Source organism: Vulpes lagopus, chromosome 11, assembly GCF_018345385.1.
Source record: "Vulpes lagopus strain Blue_001 chromosome 11, ASM1834538v1, whole genome shotgun sequence".
Taxonomy (NCBI): domain Eukaryota; kingdom Metazoa; phylum Chordata; class Mammalia; order Carnivora; family Canidae; genus Vulpes; species Vulpes lagopus.
The window spans coordinates 94,848,790-94,866,186 of NC_054834.1; the positions used below are offsets into that span (position 1 = coordinate 94,848,790).

The 17,397-nt window shown below is 39.7% G+C and overlaps 1 protein-coding gene across 1 annotated transcript in view; it reads left to right on the top strand.

Moving 5' to 3' along the window:
• Positions 1 to 16,852, top strand: part of GORASP2 (golgi reassembly stacking protein 2) — a 39,132-nt gene extending 22,280 nt beyond the window's left edge. The window contains exons 3-10 of the mRNA XM_041722264.1: positions 1,112 to 1,315; positions 1,767 to 1,853; positions 3,046 to 3,176; positions 6,514 to 6,646; positions 9,025 to 9,148; positions 12,688 to 12,774; positions 13,846 to 13,956; positions 15,516 to 16,852. Coding sequence (XP_041578198.1) covers positions 1,112 to 1,315; positions 1,767 to 1,853; positions 3,046 to 3,176; positions 6,514 to 6,646; positions 9,025 to 9,148; positions 12,688 to 12,774; positions 13,846 to 13,956; positions 15,516 to 15,874 — 1,236 coding nt within the window. The 3' untranslated portion in view covers positions 15,875 to 16,852. The remainder of the gene's footprint in view (positions 1 to 1,111; positions 1,316 to 1,766; positions 1,854 to 3,045; positions 3,177 to 6,513; positions 6,647 to 9,024; positions 9,149 to 12,687; positions 12,775 to 13,845; positions 13,957 to 15,515) is intronic.
• Positions 16,853 to 17,397: the final 545 nt, after the last annotated feature.

Below are 17,397 nucleotides of genomic sequence, written 5' to 3' on the forward strand. Positions count from 1 at the left end.
TAAGCTTTTTGTAGTTTCAACTAAAATATTTTGTAATCTTTTGAAAATGGAATTTTTCAGATTATCTGAGGTGAATGTTTATTCATTAGTTACAGTCATTAGATGGAGTATGATACCAGTTTGTAAAAATTATGTTAATAAACATGAAAATGCCAAATACAGAATACTATACTTCCCACTTCAGTGATTATCTTAGGAGAATAAAATATTCCTAATATTTTTATTAGGAGACTTTTTATATGTTGAATATTCAATTTTTTAAGCGGAAAGAATTAAGATGGAAAATGTTTGCTTTCTCAATGAATCAGACTTTTGTATGTTACTGACAAGTGGATTAGTAAAGACTCATTCTCAAATAACTTGGAACTAAATTTCATGATATATAAATAATGTTTTTAGAACCAGATAGAGAGGTATGTTCCAAAAGTACAGAATTAAAGCCACCTTTTATAAGTTGCTTTCAGTTTACTTGTAGTAAAGTCTTAAGGGGGAAATATAATTTCAGCAAAGGAAATTCTCATGACAGTGGCTACTTGGTTTATTTTTTCACAGCAGTTTTAAGTTTTTGTTCATTATTTATCAGCATCTCCTACATAATGGCCTTTATTCATTTTTGTAATGAAATATTTAACATGCTGCTTCCATTTTTCTTTGCTGCCAATTCCTAATAAATAAATAAAGTGTGTATATAGGAGTGCTGTCCAAAATTAAACCACAACCTCAGCAAATGTTTTAGTTTTTAAAATCAAAGTCATACCAACTCTGTTAGTAATATGACTTTTTAGGGAGTATTTCAGTTTTATAGCACTAAAGTCCAAGATCACTTCAAATAATGTTGGGTTGCAAAATCTATAATCCATAGTCAGCTATTAGAAAAAAGTCTGAAGTTGGCAACATAGGAGTTATTAATTTTTGACATTCACTCCAAGAAACATTTGAATGTTAATGAAAGCTTTACCTGTTGGATGTTTTATTTAGGTTGGTTATTAACATTTCTCCAGTAGGGCCATAGGATGCTTATTAAGCTGGGATAATTAATGTTAATTTTTTATTAGCTGGAATAATTAATGTTAATTTTTTATTAAGAGAAATGATTTCTATGTGTTCACAGAATAAAGACAATGACACTCTTAAGGATCTACTGAAAGCAAATGTTGAAAAGCCTGTAAAAATGCTTATCTATAGTAGTAAAACACTGGAGCTGCGGGAGACCTCCGTTACACCCAGTAACATGTGGGGTGGCCAGGGCTTGTTGGGAGTGAGCATTCGTTTCTGCAGCTTTGACGGGGCAAATGAAAACGTTTGGCATGTATTGGTAGGTATCAACTTTGAGCTGTTACTTACAGTTTAAGAAATGATGTAGAAAGATGCTGTATTCATCTTTGTTGGATTTTAGAGTTTTAGGCTATTTTTGGTTTCTGAAAATTAGAATTCCTAGCTATAGTTAACAGTTTTTAATAATTTAGGAAGAGAAGTAGATATAGATGGCTAACAACTATTTTTCTAGTGATTCATTCATTAGAAGGAGAAATGTTAAAGCAGATAGCTACAGATAGCTAAAATAATATTTTTAATTTTTATTAAATGTGATTTTTAGCTAGTGATTTAAATATATATATTCTATAGCTTCTGACATCTGACATGTGAATAAGATAGAAATAGAAGGGTTTTTTAAATCACTAAAATTAAGGACTATGAACCATAAAATTTGGAAGATTATTTTATATACATTATTTTTGGGTGTTTTTTGTTTTGTGTTATTCTAGGAAGTAGAATCAAATTCTCCTGCAGCATTGGCAGGTCTTAGACCTCACAGTGATTATATCATTGGAGCAGATACAGTCATGAATGAGGTAATTGTTGTGTTTATTAGTAATGAAAGTCACGTAAAATTTTCTCAATGTTTTAAAGTTCAGAAGTATATTTGCATACTTCACATTTAGAGTTGAAATTTAGGTCTTTGCTAATCAAGATAACTTATGTGTCGGTGTTAAACAGAACCCTTGGGAGGTGTCTTACAGGGTATGGCTGTGAGGAAAAATACATACCGTGTGGCAATCGCACAGATTTTGTGTATGATATACATAGTCTCTTACAGGAGCACCTGGATGGCTCAGTCACTTGAGCATCCAACTCTTGATTTTGGCTCAGGTCATGATCTCGAGATCATAGGATGGAGTGCTGCACAGGGCTCTGTGCTCAGCGAGGAGCCTGCATGGAGATGCTCTCCCTCTGCTACTCCTCCCACTCTTGTACATGCATGTGGGCGCACTCTCTTCCTCTCAGATCTTTTAAAAAAAAAAAAATCTCTTGCATACCTCAAGACTAAATCAGATGCTCATTTTGGTTATTGATTTCATTTTCTCTTCCCCTTTTTAAGGGAACAAAATTGGCTCAGCTATCTTAATAGATCCTTTTCCTTGTCTGTCAGCTATTGGAAGTATATATTGCTAAATCGAAAATGAGAGAAAAAATAAGAGGCCCAAATGACCAGGTTTTAATAATGAAGAGTAAGGGCACCTGGATGGCTCAGTCAGTTGAAAGTCCAACTCTCGATTTTGGCTTATGTCATGATCTCAGGGTCATGAGATAAAGCCCTGTGTTGGGCTCTGCAGGAAGTTGTCTTGAGTTTCTCTCTCCCTCTCCTCCTGCCGCCCCACCCTGTGTGCATGCTCACTCTTGCTCTCTCTCCTCTCTCTCTAGAGAGAGAGGAGAGAGAGATCTTTAAAAGAAGATAATGAAGAGTAAAAGAATATGTAGAATTTGGGAGTAGAAGAGTTTTGGGTGTAGAGTTTTACTAAAATTGCTGACTAGGTCTTAGGGGACTGGAGATGAGGCTTACACATAGGAGATAGGTAAAATATTTGAAACCTTGTTTGGAATATCTTTTTTAAGGAACATATTTTATGTCTGGCAGCAGGGCCCACAGTCTGTACTTTTCAAAAAGTTTTCCAGGTGATTCTGGTATTAGTCAGGTTTGAGACCCAGTGTTCTAAAGTTCAGTAACAAAAACAAAAATGTTTTCCCCCTATGATACTTTTGCAGTCTGAAGATCTGTTCAGCCTCATTGAAACGCATGAAGCAAAACCATTGAAACTTTATGTGTACAATACAGACACTGATAACTGTCGAGAAGTGATTATTACACCAAATTCTGCATGGGGTGGAGAAGGCAGGTAAGGTGGTTTCTAGACTAAGTTGTGATTGCTTAAACTTACAGTAAATATTATAAACATCATTGCTTTTATTTTGAAACAGGTTATTAGTTTATTATAAGATTTGTCTCTAGAAAAGGAAAGAGCTGACCTAGAATATTGAAACCAGTAATCCATTTTTTTTAAAGCACATGTTAGGGTAGTGTGGTATATATACTACCGTCCTTTCTTTACTGTTCTAAGAGCAAACAGCCTTGTTTTATTTTGTTATTTTAATAAAATAGTTTTCAGTTTTATTTTGCCAGTTCCCCTCCCCAACAGTGAGATAATACAAGTGTAAATATCTCTAGCTGCTGGGGAAATTTCTTAACACTTTATGGAAACTGTTGACTTTCAAAAATGGAGAGACTGATTTCAACCAAAAGTTGGACAAAATTGCAACAACAATAAAAACAGCATAGAAGATTAAGCCAAGGAGAGAAGCAGACTGTAGAAAATCAGTTTTCCAGGACTGTTCATCAAGTCAGTTCCCTAATTTGAAAAAGCCAAAGGAAAACATGCAGACTTAACTTTGCTTCTTTAGGTCTTTCATGTTGTTTAAATTGTACAATTTCTTCGTTATTTTGAAAGGCTTGTGTAATTGAGGAATTCTTGAGCATAAGCCATAATTGTAGGAAAGCCTAGGGTTTGGAAACTTTTCTTTCTTTCTTTCTTTCTTTCTTTCTTTCTTTTTCTTTTTTTTTTTTTTTTTGAAACTTTTCTAAATATTTTGTAAAAGTTCCAACATTTGCTGGGAAGAGGATGACTTAGTTGAGACAGAGAAAAAGAAAGACCCTATTTGTTCATAATGTCTTTCCCCACACTACCTGAGATTCTGTAGCTGACTATATGTTGCAACCAGAAACCTGGCTTGTTGCAATTTGAGAAAATAGATAGAGGTATCATCTTAAGAATCTGGACTATCTAGAGCAATTCCTGATCAAGTTATTGTCTATTGTCCAGGTTTGTAAACACAGAAATATGATCTCAAGGCATTCAAAATTGACTCATTTCAGAGGGGACTGCCTTATATAAACAAAATTTATAGAGAAGCTGTTGTATTTATTAGAATGGTAAATTTTTAAGTTTATAGTGGAAACATTTCCCCTGTCCAGTTAGAGTACTCAGAATAGTATCACAGGAGTACTCGGGGGCAGCCTAGGTGGCTCAGTGGTTTAGCACCACCTTCAACCCAGGGCATGGTCCTGGAGACCCAGGATCGAGTCCCACATCGGGCTCCCTGTGTGGAGCCTGCTTCTCCCTCTGCCTATGTCTCTGCCTGTCTCTCATGAATAAATAAATAAAATCTTTAAAAAAAAAAAAAGTACTCGGTAAATATGGAATCAAAGTACAAGGAAGAGGGGCACCTGGATGCAGGTTTAGTATCTACATTTGATTCGGGTTGTGGTCCTGGGGTCCTGGGATCGAGTCCTGCATCAGGCGCCCTGCAGGGAGTCTGCTTCTCCCTCTGCTTATGTCTCTGCCTCTCTCTCTCTCTCTCTCTCTCTGTGTCTCTCATGAATAAATAAATAAAATATTTTTTGAAAAAAAGTACAAGGAAGAAATTCTGCTGATGATTAAGTCCAGCTGCAAAGAACATCACTAATTCTTTGTTTCATCTTGCTAAGTACTGCTACGTGCTTGTTCTTAGAGTCCTTTTCTAGGCTCTGGCAATTATTCCTTTTCTTTAGAAGACATCTTTCTTTTTGACAAGGTTTAATATCATTGATAAGCCATTGCTTTAGACAGATCCATATAGACCATTTTCCTGAGTCTTCTCATTTGACGGATGTGTGTCTCTAGGTTTCATTCCTTATTTAGAGGCTGCTCAGATTTCAGCATATTTCTCTTAGCTTCAGTCTTGGGTTATCTTTAAGTTTGCAGAGGGTCTCACTGTAGCCTCAGTGCTTTTTCTACAACCATTTATTATTTTGATTAATAAGAACCTTGTTTTAAAATGCTCCTACCTCTGGAAGGCTACCATTGATCAGTTTAAATTATTTAATCTTACTTTCTTCCTCTAAATCTGAGATCTAGTTCAGTAAGGATTGCAGATTTGATCATAGAAGGGACGAAAAGGGAGCAAAGGAACAAGTAATTTTGTAATATGAAGCATCATTGTAAAATCAGATTTGAATTCAGAAGAGCTGGAGTTGGCCACTGCTTGCTCTCCCAGCTTTTGGTGGTGGTAGTATCCACAGAAATAACAGATGCCTTGGCAGGAGGGAGGCACAGAGATACCTGTGTGTGGCCTTCTCAGAAAGTATCAAGTAGTTTGGGAGATAAAAGTAATCATGATGGAAACCGAAGGTGGAATCTGATGTGAAGGGCCTTACATGTCATGGTCAGGAATTTGGATACACCTCGGGCAGTGGGACCGTGAAATACTGTACCTGTGGGGGTCATTGGTTCCAACAGAAACCAGTTGTTGTCATAAGCAGACATGAATTTATTACTGTGGAATTTCTTATATAATCAAAGAAACAGCTAAAGAATCAGACATGGGAAGGACAGGACTTAACACCACTAGGGAGTTAAAAAGGAAGGAAATTGGCAGTTTTCATTAGTATTCTAAAGGGATGGATAAAGCCTTTTTTGTTTTTTCTGTCACTCACGAGATTTGCAGCCATGGACAAGAGGGGTGAATTGGCCTGGTTTTAAAAGTTATGAGCCATTTCTTGGTTTGAACAAGGCCCCCTGACTGACAGTCCCACCAACACTGCACACGGTGTGAAGAAGTAATTCTCCAAAGGGAAAAACGAATATTGGGAGGCCAGCAGACTGAACAGAAGCAATGTGATTATGTCTTATTAGAAAGATGCCTCTGGTGGCAGTGGGAGGATGAAGTAGAATAAATCTGGATTAGTTTGGATTGATTTGTGTCAGGTTCTGAAATTCCACTAGGGGCTTTATAAATGACATCATTGTACAGAAGTGCTTGGAGCTTTTCAGTGGAAAGGCTGCATGTCATTCATTCAGCAAATAATTAATAGATGTCTGCCATATGCCAGGAACTGTTACGGCAGTAAACAAAACGAGGTCTCTGCCCTCAAGGACCTTAACATTTTGTTGGGGGAGACAGAAATAAATGTGCAGTGTTGTTAGATGATGATAAATACTTGAAGGAAAATAAAGGAGAGTAAGGGTCGTGTCTGTGGTGGAGGGAAGGGTACTGTTTTATGAAGTGTGGTCAGAAGAGACCTCTGATAGGATGACAGTATTTAAAAGAATGGAAATTGGTTTTGTATTTCAAAACCTCAGAGAAATGTTAGCTGTGATTGATAACAATAACTTTAAGAAAAAAAAAATTTTTTTGTAGCCTAGGATGTGGCATTGGGTATGGTTACTTGCATCGAATACCAACACGCCCATTTGAAGAAGGGAAGAAAATTTCTCTTCCTGGACAGATGACTGGTACACCTATTGCTCCTCTTAAAGATGGGTTTACAGAGGTAAGACAACTTTACTACCAATGATATAATAAAATTTCCAGTAAAATGAATCGTGTCAATATGTATGGTGGTAGCGCTGATGAAGGTAGGGCAGGCGATGAGTTAAGTGTTGACCATGTTGAATTTGAAGTTCCTGTAGGGATATCCAGCTGGGTAGCCTTATGGATCTGGATTTCGGGAACCAAGGACAAGGCCAGAGATACAGATTTGGGAATCATCAGCAAAGGGAGGGTAATTTAACCTAATGAATGAACAGTGATAAAAATCGTCAAGGAATTGGGTTTGGGCGGGTCAGAGGACTGAGGTTGAAATTTTGAACATTCCTAATATTCAAATGGATGAACAGAAAAGGGATCCAGCAAAAGACGCTCTGGAGAAGTCCAAAGAGAGGACAAAACTTAAAAAAAAAAAAAAAAAAAGGCACATCAGCTATGTGAGGTACTGAGAGAAGTCAGATGAGAGGAGTGAAAAATACATGTCCTGGGCTAGGGCAATTGTGTCAAGCCACAGGGGACAAAGGGCAAAGTCAGAGGGCAAATAGTGGGTGAGAAGGTGAGATGATGAGAGCTGATGCTTGCTGTTTCAACAAATTTAACTGGGAAGGCAGAGCTGGATGCTGTGTGAGGACTATTACAGGATTAAAATGAAACTTTAAGGAATAAGATATTTGTGCAGGCTTATAGGCTTTTAAAATGTTTTCTGTGCAAGCCTCACAGAACAGTTAACTCTTCTTTGCATGAATAAATAAATAAACAGACATTGAGAAAGGAAACGCTACTGTTGTAAAGAAAGGGCTGCCACCACTATCATTTTATGGGACACAGTTTGGCCCTCCCCAATTCTAAAGAAAGGGAAGAGGAGGTACCAAGAAAGTGGAACCTTTCCTCACTCCTCAGCCCTGCCATTGGCTGACAGCCAGAGCCCATGTGGTTACATGTTCAGATTCCTGCTGCCATGTCTGCTGCTCCTTGTCCGTGGTTCCTGTCCCGGATAAGCCTGTGGGCAGTCTGAGAAGACCAGGGGGTGAAATGGCAGCTAGTGAAAAGGGCGGGGATTCAGGTTGTGTTGGGATGTGCCGAGGGCACTGGACCTGACAGAAATTGGAGGATCCTGAGGTGAAACTGCCCATCCACAGAATCCATGTAGACTCAGCCCTCCCCCAGCCCGGAAGGTAGAGGTCTGGCTGCCCCGCTCATTCATTGATGAGAAAAGATGAGATAGCCTCATGCAGTTACACATCTTGAGACACTTGTAAGGACGCTACCATGGTATTAAGGCTTTGAGCGATTTCTTCCACGAACAATGAAAGTTAAAAACTGGCTGAGAACTCAGACAAGAGGAAAGTGGTGGGGTTTTAAAGGTAGAGGAAAAAATGATTATGGCTACGAAGGAAGAAAGAGGAGAATCTCCTCCTAGTGTGGAACTAACTAGAGCAGTGTGTGTAATGGGGGAGATGCCACATGTCAGGACACTGGAAGTGACAGGATGGGGAAATTTTATAGCGCATGGTCCTGGATATGTAGCAAAACTAGGAAGGAGCCTCTGATGGCGGAAGTGCCAGGTGAAAACTGTTGACAGCTAGTATGATCAAAAAAGGTGTCTGTTAAGAAATAAAACAGATGAGCAAATGGGAAAAGAAAAGAGGCAGTCCAAGAAACAGACTCTTAACTCTGGAGAACAAACAGATCCTAACCAGGGGGTTGGGGTGAAAGGAGGCACCCGGTGATGTACGGAGGCAGTGACCCACTATATGTACACCTGAAGCTCCTGTTACGCTGTATGTTAACTAACTGGAATTTAAATAAAAACTTTCTGGGACACCTGGGTGGCTCAGTGGTTGAGCATCTGCCTTCGGCTCAGGGCGTGATCCCAGGATCCAGGATTGAGTCCCACATCAGGCTCCCCGGAGGGAGCCTGCTTCTCCCTCTGCCTAGGTCTCTGCCTTTCTCTCTGTGTCTCTCATGAATAAATAAATCTTTAAAAATGAGTGAATGAATGAATGAATGAATGAATGAATGAATGAATGAATGAATGAATGAATAGATAAATAAATAAATAAACAAACAAACAAACAAACAAACTTTCTTTAAAAAAGGTATCTGTTGGGCAGCCCCGGTGGCGTAGCGGTTTGGCGCTGCCTTCCGCCCGGGTCGTGATCCTGGAGTCCTGGGATCGAGCCCCGCGTCAGGCTCCCGGCATGGAGCCTGCTTCTCCCTCCTCCTGTGTCTCTGCTTCTCTCTCTCTCTCTCTCTCTCATGAATAAATAAATAAATAAAATCTTTAAAGAAAAAAAAAAGGTATCTGTAGGACCTGAGATAGTATCTGTATTTTCTTTCAAGTGAACTTGAGTAATTTTTTCTTTCTTTCGTTTTTGGCAGGTCCAGCTGTCCTCAGTCAATCCCCCATCTTTGTCACCACCAGGAACTACAGAAATTGAACAGGGTCTGTCTGGACTTTCTATTAGTTCAGCTCCACCAGCTGTCAGTAATGTTCTCAGTACAGGTGTGAAGAAAAATATATTCTCTTTTCAGCCTACTTTGTTTTACATGATACTCTTTTCTGTCTCAAGCTAGAATTTTAAAAATTAATGCCAGTGTACTTTGAAAATTGTAAATATGCTCTGCATTTAAACCTCTGCATTTAAACCTCTTCTCAGTATATTTTAGAGTCTGGGCTTCTCTTAGATTGGAAAAGTGGTAGAGTCAGGACTGTACCTTTAAATTCTGTTTAATTGCTCTATTTACTCAACAGATGTTTGCAGTATTCTCTGTGTAGTAAACACTGGAGATACAAAAGTGAGCAGGACACCATTCTCTCCCTGGAGGTTCAGTCTTGCTCGGTGGACACATGTATGTCTTCCTCCCTGTCCTTATTTCTTGTTCTACCCAGTGCAGTCCTTCCTTGGCTTAGGTTTTTTCCAACAGCTTCATCAATATATAATTCACGTACTATATCACCCATTTTTCAGTGTATTTGCAGAATTGTGCAACCATCACGTCAATTTTAGAATACCTCATTACCCTAAAAGAAACCCTATGCCCTATCAGTCACTCATGGTTTTCCCCAACCCTTCAGGCCTAGACAATTCCTAGTTTACTTTGTTTTTCTGTGGATTTGCCTAATCTAGACATTTCATGTGATATGCATGGTTTCTGTGACAAACTTCTTTCACTTAGAATAATGTTTTCAAAGTTCATTTGTGTGGTAGCATATATTAATACTTCCTTTTTATGGCTAAATATTATGTTCCATCATATGGACTCCACAGTTTATTTATCCATTTATCAGTTGTGGGACATTTAGGTTGTTTTTACTTTTTGGCTGTTATGAATAATGCTACTATGAACATTTGTGTACAAGTTTTTGCGAGAACCTGTGTCTTCATTTTTCTTGGTTATATTCCTAGGCATTGGATTGCTTGGTCACGTGATCTAGATTTTGATATTTCTGTCGAGTTTATTTTTCCATTGCCTTTTTTAAAAACACTTGTTTTCTGATTTTGTTTCTTCATAATACCAAGAGTATATTTTTACTCAATAAATGTTGACCAAGTGAAATACTGACATAGTTTAGTTTTATTTCATTAATACTTATTCTTGAGCTCCTTTTAATATTTGTGTTCTAGTAGAATATATTCTACTTTGTCTTGGAATGGACTTAATAGATGCATTCACCAAGATGTAGGTATGATCTCTGTACTTGGTCCCCTTGTTCAAATCCCAGCCCTTTTCACAGTCTTTATTTTTGTTCCCAAAGATAAGTTCTAGATATAATTTAAAATTTCAATTTTTTTAGAATTCAAAATTTCAGACATAGCCAAAAGTAGACACCATGGTATTATGAACCCCCACCACCCAGCCTCACCAGTTTCCACTATGGTGACATGCTTCTGTACCTCCTACTCTTTGCTGTTTTTTTCCCCCAGCTTTTTTGAAATATAATTTGCATACCATAAAATTGACTCACTGTACACATACAACTCAGTGATTTTTTAGTAAATTTATGGAGTTGTGCAGTCATCACCACAATCCTGGTTTAGAATATTTCCTAGAGGAAATGAAATATGAATGTCATCAATATCAAGTCATAGATCAATTGGGAGGGAATCGAAAGTTTATTTCATTTGAGTGGCGTTGGAATCCTTTTGTCTGTTGTGATTTTTTTCTTGGATTCCATCAGATGGTCTTCTAGTTTATTCCTGAATAGACTTAGTACAGGTGCAAACTGTTCTGTGTCTGAATAATTCTTTTCTCTTTTGGAGTAAGTATTCCAGTGCCGTATCAGAGCTCTTCTGATTTTGAAATAGCTGACATCTCTCTTCAAATCTCAGTTTCTTTTTGACATTTTAAATCTCCCCTCATTGCATCATACTTACACTTGTATTGTCTTGTAAGCACATGCACTTAGATCCCTGGCCTTGTTCTACTGTAGAGAAATGGCTTCTTGAATGTTAAAAGACAGAAATGTAAATCAGTTGCTCAGAAGACACTGAAATCAACATCTTCACTTTGAGTAAATCAATTTAAAAAGTGAATATTCTAGCAACGTGATACGTGAGAACCCACTTTTATTTTTTATTTACCCGTCTTTGTTTTTTAATTAAATTGCTGCAAAGTAGCCCAGTAAGTAACTGTAGAAACATTAAAAGTGTTTTTAAGAAAATAAGAAAACTTTGGATTTGCAAATTTGGGAATTATAATATTTTAGAAAATGAAGAGATCATTTTGAAGTGATGTTAATCAGTACGACCTTTTCAGTGCAGTCCCTCGTGTTTCCTGTCCCCTCCTGTGCTTGATTTTTCTGCAGATAACTCACACCATTTTACACATGCTGTGTATTTTACTTTTTTTAACATCAATCTCCCTTTTTAACATCATTCCTCCCAGTAGGAATTTGTAATTTCTTTATGCTATGGAGTGCCTCAGTGCCTAGAACAATGTCTGACATTCAATAGGTGCCCTCCAAAACTTTGAATGAACATATCGGTCACCCAACTTTTCTGCGAATCTGATAAAAGCAAAGAACCCTCCTCTACTTTTACATGCCTCCCATTGCTACAAAAAAGTAAATACACGAGAAAAATAAAGAATTAACTGTCTGAAAAGTGTTGCTTCATACTTTGAGGCACAGTTCATTCCTGCTACCATATTTTAGCAGATTTCTGTAAGACAGAATCTGGAATCCATGTGCATTACTCCTGTTGTTTGGACAGCAGAACCTCTCATATGAGTGAGTAGGGGGTAAACATTAGTAGATAACCTTCATCATGTAGCATCCTAAGAGTTACTTGCATTTGAAGAACGTAACCTCCTCAAGCTGATGTTAGTAAAAAGACTTCAGAGGAGTGTCACAGAACCTAAAGAGCAAGAGGAAACGGAAATTCAGGAAACCAGGTCATTCTCCATTTCTGGAGGCCCACATACTCTTTTGTCTTTTTCAGGCCATCTGCATCATCTCCCCTCTCACAGACCAGCATTCGTGGTTTCACAGGGCATGTGCCCCACTGCCCCCAGCAGCCTTAGGTTTATGTGACGTCTGGTGCAGGAGTCCAGTAGACATTGACTAGACTCTTTGAGTCCCATTTCTGAATTTCTGAGACAGTTTTCTAGTCTAGCCCTGCTTAGGTCTGGGATTATATATATATAATTTATATATATAATATATTTATATATATAAAATAAATATATATATAAATGTGTGTGTGTGTGTGTGTATATATATATATATATATATATATATATATATATATATATATATATAAAATTCTTGTCCAGAGAGCTTAGCTGGAGTGGGTTTGCAGAGCCTTCTACCCTCTTAGGCCGCACTCTGGTAACAGTCTTCAGTAAAGGCCACAGGCCAAGTGTGTTGACCAGCTAAGACAGTGAGGCAGCCTGAAACTAGGACTGAATGAAGTCCCAGTGAATGAAGACCTTGCCATACTGGGAAGGGGAGGGGACTGAAGACTCTCCTAATAACATCTGTCCATTCTTTATCAACTGAATTCGTTAGATATTTTTTTAAAGATCATGTTTTTGTTTTAGGTGTACCAACAGTACCATTATTGCCACCACAAGTAAACCAGTCCCTCACTTCTGTGCCACCAATGAACCCAGCTACTACATTACCAGGTAAGCAGCAGGAGACCAGAGATGTGTGTGGTAATAATAACATTCCTAGTACTGTGCATCTTTAAAAACAGTGAAAAAATCTTATACCTGTGTGGTGATTTTTTGTCTTTTAATCTCATTTTATCTTTGCTGTAACTTTATGATAAATTAGAGCAAGTGGCAACAAGCTGTCAGGTACCAGCTGTTAGCTTTGAGCTCAGGCTCCTTATGCTCAGCCAGCTACCCGTCCAATGCAGCATGAGGCAGGAAGGAGGAATGTGTAAAAAGTTCTATCCTTCAGTGCTTCCTTAGTTGGGGCTCTCTAGTAGTTCTTCAGAGGAATAGGCATCCTGTCCCGAAAGAGAGCGTTCCATATTAGGTTGTTCAGAAGCTCTGACATTAAGTTAAATTTTTATATTTCTTACTGTTCCCAGTGAAGACCAAGTGTCTTTATCCATCAGATAACAATCAAATATTATTTCAGAGATCCAATATACTTGTACTGTGAGAGCCTTTAATCGTATGACTAAAGATGTCATTACACAGACATACTAAACCATTAATAAAATGTGTACACAGATACACAGTGGCAGAGAAGTATGGTAAAATGTTGACGTGGGGAATTTGAATGAAAGGTATGTGTGGGATTTCCTTATTTAAACTACTCACGCAACTCTTAAGTCTGAAATTATTTCAGGAAACAAAATATTAAAAAGCCAGAGGGACTGTAAACCTCAGCCATCAAAGAGAATTCTGTTTAGTTGCATTTACCGCCGCACTTGCTGAGCTCCATCAGCCCTTTCTCTACGGCACGCAGGCCGTGGTCATTCTGGCTCTCAGATCTGCAAGTCCTTGTGTGTTTTAACACTTGCCTACTGAGCCATCTAATCACTTAGATCACTTAGGTACAGAAAGACATTTCACTTAAGTGAGATGTTTCGCTCTTGTTAATGTCAGACACAGAACTGCCACCCAGTAAGTGGACTTCTGGTGTTCTCACTTTGAAGTGGGTAGTATTCTTTTCAAAACACAAGGATTGAATGTTTTCCCCAGAGGAAGTAGTTTACCTTCTGTTCTCTGCCTTCTCTCTAGGTCTGATGCCTTTACCAACAGGACTACCTAACCTTCCTGCCCTCCCTAACCTCAACCTTCCCACACCGCACGTCATGCCAGGCGTCAGCTTACCAGAACTTGTGAACCCGGGTATGTTGCCCATCCTGCCTTCCTAGGACTCTGTCTAATAAAAAGCTTTTATCCAGGAAAGCAGATCCTCTATTTCACTTTTTTCCGGAAAGGTTAGATCAGTTTAACAGATTTCAGCTGCTTCAAATAAATACTAATCTCTTTTATCTAAAAAGCTTAACAAAAGAAGAGAAAATATTTTTGTGATTCTCCTCCTTGGCCGCCTCTTCCCCATTTTCCTCTCCTTGCACCCTGACAGCCCAAGTAGCATAAAGACAATTGCAGACATAAAGCCCAGTGGTGTGGGCATTGGTGTAACTGCTGCGGACGGAAGGCGTGTGCAGCTCACCCAGTGAGCGTGCATGGACTCCCCGTGACTCTCCTGTTCTGGGCGGCCGCCGGTGGTGCTGGTTTGGAGCAGCCAGGCCAAGGACCTTGGGCTGGGAGATTCTCGTCCTCGTTCAGCTGGCTGCGTTTGTTATTTGATAAATCTTCTCTGTTATTAACAGATGTTTTTATCATCAAAACTATTGAGAGAGTTTAGCTACCAATAGTTAAGCTAGCCAATATTCAAGTGTTTACACTCAGATTTAATGCACTGGTGGAAATGAAGCAGCAGAGGGCCCAATAAATCTGCTCTTCTGGTTAATGAGTACCCACATCACCTTTAACTTTGAGGTGGCCGCAGGTCAGGGCTATCATTTCCTAATTTCCGTAGCTAGGCCCACGAGTGATGTCGCTGAGCATACGTTGTCCTGTTTCTGTCCGGATCATAACTGCCCCTGCCGTGCCGCTCCCCATCTGCATGTGTGTGTTCCCTGTCCCCATTAGCCTGTTCGCTTTTCAGCACAGTGGTTTAAAAAACAAAGGAAGACTGTAAACTCTACCGTTTACTTATCTTAGCACTCCCTTTGTTTTTTCTTTTATGCCCTGTATTCTTGGCTTCTTCTGCCCTTTCCCCCAAATTCACAAACTCTTAAGAGCATTGAGGCCGCGTGGTTGCTCTGAATGCGTTGTACATCCTACCTTTCCTTGGTTTCCTAATACTTTTTCTTCATTCTGCACTTCGAATGCTTGAAGTGTATTATTGGTCACAGTAAACCCACCAGGTATAATGGTTGCTGGTCAGTCGTAGGGCTTGACCCGAGGCTGGGTACTTGCGGGGGTGCTGGGCCGCCCCCCCCCCTTGCTGCTGTCTGTCCAGAGGGCAGCTCCGCCTCCGCCTCACCTGCCGGGGTGAACGGGGTTCTCCTGTCCTATGCGAGGGTGGCCGCTTTGCCTGCTGGGTGTGCTTCTGTCCGTTCTGACTGGGAGACTCATTTCATTTCTCTGGAGTGGCTGAGCCACGGGGAGGTTCTGGAGTGGAGAAGCCCAGAACCCGTCCTCCTGGCCAGCTGCTCTTGAGGTGAGTGTTTAACTCTGGCCTGGCTTCTGCCTGAGGATACGCAGAGGTTGTGATTTGTGTTGTCCCTCCTCGGCTTCAGTTCCCTAATGAAATGCAAATTAAAACGGTCACGTGACGATGACTACTGCTTTTTTAGTGCTGGGAGGATGTGTGATCTCTGCCATTTTTATCCTAGGTTTGCCACCTCTTCCTTCCTTGCCTCCCCGAAACTTGTCTGGCATGGCACCTCTCCCCATGCCATCCGAGTTCCTCCCGTCGTTCCCTTTGGTTCCAGAGGTGTCTTCTGCAGCAAGCTCAGGGGAGCTGCTGCCCTCCCTCCCGCCCACGGGCAGCCCGCCCTCCGACCCTGTCACAACCACCGCAAGGGCAGATGCTGCCTCTGCACCCGCACCCACACCCACACCTGCTGGGGATGCGACGCCCCCCACTCACAAGGCCCCCGGCGCTGTCGAGGACAGAGTCTGCGAATCCACCCCGACCAGCGAGAAGCCTGTCTCTGCAGTTACGGATGCAAGTGCCTCCGAGTCACCCTAACTTCGAACCGGTCTTCGGAAGCGGCATGGTGGGCTTCCCCAACCGCGGGAGCGTGTCTGGAAATGCAAACTATCATTAATTTCACACTAGTTTGTACCGTATCTGTAGGCATCCTGTACATAATTCTAAGGGGAAAACTAAGGAAGAGGACATGGGCTTGGGGCCCGCCGAGTCGGGGTGGAGCCCACAGGCAGGGGAGGGAAGTGTCAGAGTGCTTATATTTTAAAACAACCAAAAAGAATTGTAAGAGTGGCTTGCTGCCAGGTTTCCACTGCCATTCTTGGGGGTATACATCTTTGGGAAAGGTGGTGACAGGGCATCCACTAGGCTCCCTGTCGCCCTGCTGCTCCTTCTGTAAGAAAATGAAATATTTTACGCCTAGTACTCACACGCAACATTTCTTGTATTTTGTAAATCGTTTTTGAGAATGCAGATCACCTCACTAAATGGTGAAAGGAAAAGCTGTTTTACTTTTGGTCTCTGTGAGTCACATCCCTCTAAAGGTTTACATGAAAATTCCAACTAAAGATGTTTGTTAAAAGTTACACAATGTGCACTATTAATTGAACATCTTTTTATTCAGCCTATACACAGATCTTTGTTTAGAGCTCTCAGAATTACTCAGATAACATTTTGTAACTGCTGCTGTTGCTTTATACGTCCACCGTAAAAATGGCATTTAAAAAGAAATAAAGGAGATGTTGCACAGTTTTAAACCAGAAGGTGGCACTTTGTGGCTACTTATAATATATAGCTCTACTGGAAAACATAGATACAGCAATAAATTACAGTAATTTTATTTTTTCTTCTTGTGGTGCATTTAAATGATGACTCTTAATTACCATGTATGCTCTTGTCACTCTCCAGTATGTCACACATCTTTAATGTAATTTTTCATGTCTTATGTTTGCTTTTTCCTAAGTTTTCTAAGAGATGGTAAGTTAAGTGGAATTGATTTATTGAATGAAATTAAATGCATATTGTATCTGTTTTTTTAAATAAGAAAAAAGAGGTTCATCAGTTATTGACCTGGTGGTAGCATGAATGCTTAAGGGAGCTGCACCATGATTCACCTGCAATTCCTCAGCCAGAAACTAGACTTAAGTGGCACCGACCCAGTGCCCTATAGAGGGCACCAGCCAGTATTTAGGGTGTATCCGCTTCTGGAGCCAGGTGTGTACTTAAAGCTCAGTGGTAAAAGAAGGCTCCAGCTCTAAGCATAGCTCCTTTTGTTAGCATTGTAAATATTTCTAGAATATTTCTCGCAATAATCCTGTTTTTTGAAAAAGAGCTTATAACAGGAAAAATCTTCACAGGCATATAATAGGTAGGAAAAGTATTTAAATGTTAGAATTTTTTAGTTTCCAGGATAGGAGGAGGTTGGGCAGTTGTTATTACATTCTGAAAGATGCTCATATTTTTAAAAAAAAACGTCCAGGAGATACCTTAGTGGAAAGTACGTAAATACATTTAAGCTTTAAAAGTGATTTATTTTTACTTTTTTAAGATTTATTTATTCATGA